Raw genomic sequence first — 5,417 nt, forward strand, 5'->3', positions numbered from 1 at the left:
CCCCCCTCTCTCTCATGTCAGCGTCCTTGCTGGCACACGTTCTCTTCTCCAATTGATGTGGGACCCCCCAATCCACCCCACCCCCCTCGGGGCTCAACATCCTTGCTGGCACACCACCTCATGTCAACCCCCTTCGGGAGATAGCCTCCTCACTGACACATCTCCCCATTTGTAACAACCCAAGTCCACCGTTAGCCAATATTGTCCTTTTTGGGCTTTCCCTTCCAGGCTTCCCTTCAAGGTTTTTAAAATGTGTTTGTTAGGGAGAGGTTTCCACACCCTTGTAAAGAATGTTTTGTTTTCCTCCCTAACCGATGTGGGATCTCACACTAAATGAGGATAATCTTCAAAAGAGTACATGATCTTATCCAGATAGACACTTGGAAAAAGAAAGAGAATCATACTAATGTAGGGAAGAAAGTAGAAAACATTTACCTGCAAGTAATACGCATGCTCCCAAACATCGATCCCAAGCAGAGGAACGAAGGCAGATCCTTTGGTCACAAGAGGATCCTGCAGAGAATTGCATCAGCCACATGACTTTCAAATTTCAACCTTTTAATTCAATTGTAAACAAACACGCTACAAATTCTACAAACAAGTGATAAAAAGACAAAAAAAAAAAAAAAACCAGACTCCATAAAATGCTCAAGACAAAATAATTGGACAAATAAATAAGAGATCCCAGAAGGCATCAACGAAAACAGAAATAGAACAAGACTGCATATGCAACATGTTTGTAGCTTTAAAACAAATAAACAAAGAGTTATACCTGATTGGCCGTGGTTTCAACCGACAGCTTCTTCAGTTCTTTATCCAGAGCAAGCCACTAGAAAGAACGTTAAAAAGCATCAGTTAAACGTCTATATTATATCAGGTGGTGGACAAAAACGAAAAACCAAATACATATAGGGGAGAAAACATACCACCCATCCAGAGCCCTGTAAAGCAGCACCTTCTGCGTTGACCCTCTGAATCAAGGCTTCAAGAGAACCGAACTGAGTGTCGATCGCCCATCCTAGAGATCCCTTTGGAGGCTCACCACCCCCTTCCTGTAAACATATTACACAAGATACTCGAATAAATAGATTAAAACATCAAGAAATCGAGAATTGACCTAGAAACCAAATCATCGACATAAGGACTGAGACTTACATGAATAGGAGCGAGATTTTTCCAGAAAATCGAATGATTGACGTGACCTTAAAAGGAAAAGGATCGGTTAATAGGTTAAGAGACGACATACGAACTCAATTTACTCAATCAATATCGTAAGATTCCCTAATTGAGCGACTCGATCTGATTTGAATAACAATACAATGAGGAACTGAACATGTATCATAATCTGAAATCAAAAGACATCGAGAAATAAAAGAAAACCTCCGCCATTGAATTTGATGGCACTTTGCAACTTGACAACAGTGGAAGTGTCGCCTTTGTTGATGGCCTCGTGAAGCTGCTCAAGAGCCTTGTTGTAGTTGGTGATGTAGGCTTGATGGTGCTTCTGATGATGAAGCTGCATGATTTCAGCATGGATGACGGGCTCAAGAGCGCCATAGTCGTAAGGGAGGTCGGGCAAGGAGAAGGTCTGGAAGCCGCGAAAATGTCCAGACCCTATCGCTCCAGAAATTGTCGGCGTTAGGTTTTTCCTGCTTAGAATTCGAAGAGCCATTGTCGATACTCTCTCTCTCTCACTTCCTTTCTCACACACCACAATATCGACCTCAGCTGCTCGGCACAGGCGTCTCGCTACACCAATACTCTTTTTATTAATATTATTATTATTATAAAAATAATAATTTTTTTATTTTAATTAGAAGTATCAATTTCATGTACCATCGACAATCCATATTTATCTCATTGGAGTCTTTCAGTGGTATGTTTTCGTCCTCTTCTCCATTACTTAAAGAATATAAACCACTAGTTTAAGTACAAAATACTATAATTATTACCTAAATAATTAGAATCCAACCTGTAATAGCAACGATCCAATTACAAGAGCGTAGTTCTACTAACTAAGCTACATCCCGAGAACCACAAGGTGTTTTTTTTTTTTTTTTTTCTCGTGGGCATAGCTCAGCCAACGAACATTTGAACTGCAAACTTCACTCATGAATATTATGTTGTTTTAAAATTTGAACATGCTTGTTAATTATTAATATTTATTTTCAAAAAAGTTGATTTCCATTTGGTTTTGCTAAGTTCTATTTAAGAAAAATATATAACTTCAGGGCCAATTTCAAAGCATTGTTTTCATTGAGAAAAAAAAAACAATAATAATTAAGGTTGGTTTTGCTTTAAAAAATGAAAATCAATAAAGTTCGTGAAATATCTTCCGTAAGTTTGGAGAGAGATGGACTGGTTATATTCTCAGACGGAGAGCAAAGATCATCGTCAGTCTACTCTACCTCAATTCACCATTTCAAACTTTATACAAAAGGTTCTTCCGTACCAGCTTCTTCTACCTATATTGCAGTGGAAGCACCTAAAGATGAATTTGGTGTCTTTCTGGTCAGTAATGGAAGCAATCGTCCCTACCATCGTAAAATAAGAGCACCTAGCTCTGCCCATTCACAAGGACTCAATTCTTTGACCAAACATCCCGACGGTAAAATATTTCAGATTTTCATTTTTATATATATAAGACAGTTAATAAATAACTGTTTCAGTTAACCTTTTTGTTCACTCCCTGATCATTGAGACGTCTCAAAAAGACAGGAAACACAGAAGAGTATAGGCAGCATCTATCCATGTATCATCTCTCAATACGCAGTAAAATTACTGGAAATTCACTTTTTACTCTCCTGCACGCACCCATCATCTTCCACTACACTGACAGTGAAACGAGGAATAGCTATAAATCACCAAAATTGCAATTTATGAAAAATATTGTTTTTCAAGACGTAAAAACAGTCTATGTTCTCTGATCTTCAAAAACATTTGGATATGCGTCAATAATCTGACAGAATCATTTACTTTAACAATACTCATATAACTGCTAAATGAGAAAGAGTTTCCTCTACCTCTCTTCTAATTTTTATACTTCAATAATAGATGTCGTCGCACTCTTGATACAACACAACAGCAGCAATCGGCATGAGAAGCCGTCTGGCCAGCAATCTCTTCATTGCTGGGGGGGGGATATCTTGATTCAACGATTTGGGCTATAACAAAATTCGTCTGAAAAGACGGGCGACGACATTATTATGCATGCAGGTCCTTGTTTGAACTCCACGCCGGAGCTTTAGGGCCCACGCCGTCGCCTAAGATTGCCGTTCCATTTTCGATGCTTATTAGGGGATCAGATTCACTTTCTTTCACCTATAAATAACATGTAGATCGTTTAAGTTCCATGGCAGTAGAGGAAGAGATAACATGTCAATTGCAGAACTACTACTACTACTTATAGTACCTGGGATAGTTGTGCTGATGATACTTCATTGGACTTTTGTTGGCTCTCGAGGGTGCAACAATAAGAATATAGAACCATTCCAACTATGGCAACCAGAATTCCCAAAATGTTGCGCCAGCTAAATGGATCGTGAAGTAGAACATAGCCAAAGCCCAAAACTAAACATGTTTTTAGATGTCCCAGGACTTGATATGTAACTGCAGAAGTCTTTCCAATAACTAAAAACGTACTGAAGTTGACTGAGACAGAAATAAGGCAGGAGAGAACAATAAAGAACTGTACAGAGAAGCACAAAAATAATTCATGTCAGAAGTGATATATAGTTAGGAAGGGGGAAGGGGGAAGGGGGAAGAGGTCAGCAGGAAGCTAAATTGTTGTTGAACTCTCACCAGCACTTGGGGAGTGTATTTGAAAGCAAAAACATTTAGATCAGTCAGACACCAATCCAGAAATGGGCCAGCGATGAACAGAGTTAATGCCTGATAGGGACAAGACTGGTATAGAAGTTGTGTTGAAGAAACTTTGAACTTCTTCTGAATGGTGTTTGTCATCTACGTTTAACTTGTCAAGGTCTTGAACGGAAAAGGAAAAAAGCAGAAAAACTAGAGCAATAAGCCACTCACTCACTCAACTAATTAAATTAACTAAAATAAATAAATAAAAATCTTAATATTCACGTTAACTAGGAAAGGAGAATGGTGCTAGCAACTAATCATATGCTTCCAAATTAATTAATTAATTAAAAAATACACTTGTTAAAGAAATATTGTGACGGGTGGACTCGTGAAAAACGTTTTCCACTCCGCAAATAAATAGACTAGAAAAAAAGAAAAAAAAAAAAAAGAGAAAATTAAATCAGTGCTTCAACAAGACTAGCTTTTAGCCCACACTTCATAGCCAGTCATCAAAGGGCATGCAAAGTGAATACCAAGAGTAAAAGTAACTTAGCTTAGGATACAATTTGTGCAACACATGTGGTAAGAACTGCGAGGAGAGACAAGAAAGAGCCAAGGGCATTTAGTTGTAGATCCGTCACAGTTGCAATTCCAACACCCAGGAGGAGGATCGTGAGTGAAAACTGGATGCTTCTACTGCAATAGTATCACAGATGTCAATATGCTGCCAGGTAATATATTTAGACAGGATAATATAATGAAAACCTAATACACACGCAGCGAAACCATCAATCTAATAGACAAAATTGAAAAATATAATTATCATTTAAAGTGCTCACAATTGACCAACAACAAAGAAAAGATTAATGAAATTATCATAGAAGTCAAGCTACATATAAATATTTAAAAGAAACTTATCATAATAGTTAAAAAAAGAACTTTTTCTAAGTGGATATCTTAGTCCAATTATGGTTTAGTTTCCGGTCCCTGTTTCCTTCCTACTCAAATCTGTCTATGCAATAGTAAAAGAAAAATGGATGAACAGTTTGGAGGAACTTCACTTTTCAGTATGAATCATTCAAGGCAGAAGGTAATTCCTTCTTAAAACAGGGGGATTCTATTTGCATCCATCAATTTGAAGTACCCTTCTTTCTACTCTTATTCCCCCTCTTTATGATTTTTCTTTGCTTATTTAACGGTGAAACCATTAGAAAGAGGTGAAATGAAAGATTAAAAAAACAGAAATCCTGTCTTGAGGTATACTCGAGTTAACAAAAGTTTGGATAAAGGTTCTTCCGTTAATTCCAGAATCCAATCAAATAACATTTCAGATTTTACCCTCAATTAATCTTTTTCATCAGGACACCAAAGAAATAGCTGCATAAATCTCCAAATGTTTAATTTGTATCTGAAAAATAGTTCCAGAAGAGTGGAAAGAAATATAATGGGTATCGTTATTATCTTTGTGATTACACAAAATACGACAGTTAAGATTCTTTGGTGGTGGTGCATGTAAGAGCTTTCCAACTACACAGGATTAAATAAAATTTCTACCGAGCAGCATCACAGCACTTTTTTCTTTTTTTTTTTTTTTTTTTTTGGGGGGGGGG

The 5,417-nt window shown here is 37.4% G+C and overlaps 2 protein-coding genes across 3 annotated transcripts in view; both read right to left on the minus strand.

Moving 5' to 3' along the window:
- Positions 1 to 5,417, minus strand: part of LOC111492594 — a 24,451-nt gene that overhangs the window by 903 nt on the left and 18,131 nt on the right. The window contains exons 5-9 of the mRNA XM_023141951.1: positions 1,381 to 1,705; positions 1,156 to 1,202; positions 927 to 1,052; positions 773 to 829; positions 436 to 513 (exon numbers count right to left, since the gene is read on the minus strand). Of these exons, the coding sequence (XP_022997719.1) occupies positions 436 to 513; positions 773 to 829; positions 927 to 1,052; positions 1,156 to 1,202; positions 1,381 to 1,705 (633 nt within the window). The remainder of the gene's footprint in view (positions 1 to 435; positions 514 to 772; positions 830 to 926; positions 1,053 to 1,155; positions 1,203 to 1,380; positions 1,706 to 5,417) is intronic.
- The window catches only part of LOC111492597 (UDP-xylose transporter 3), a 6,574-nt gene continuing 4,010 nt past the window's right edge, over positions 2,854 to 5,417 (minus strand). Inside the window, exons 5-8 of one of the 2 annotated variants that reach the window (XM_023141956.1) lie at positions 4,371 to 4,503; positions 3,802 to 3,963; positions 3,413 to 3,688; positions 2,854 to 3,321 (exon numbers count right to left, since the gene is read on the minus strand). In XM_023141956.1, coding sequence (XP_022997724.1) covers positions 3,205 to 3,321; positions 3,413 to 3,688; positions 3,802 to 3,963; positions 4,371 to 4,503 — 688 coding nt within the window. In that variant the 3' untranslated portion in view covers positions 2,854 to 3,204. The remainder of the gene's footprint in view (positions 3,322 to 3,412; positions 3,689 to 3,801; positions 3,964 to 4,370; positions 4,504 to 5,417) is intronic. The other variant, XM_023141955.1, reaches the window with a different exon arrangement.

Source organism: Cucurbita maxima, unplaced genomic scaffold (assembly GCF_002738345.1).
Source record: "Cucurbita maxima cultivar Rimu unplaced genomic scaffold, Cmax_1.0 Cma_Scf00018, whole genome shotgun sequence".
NCBI lineage: Eukaryota > Viridiplantae > Streptophyta > Magnoliopsida > Cucurbitales > Cucurbitaceae > Cucurbita > Cucurbita maxima.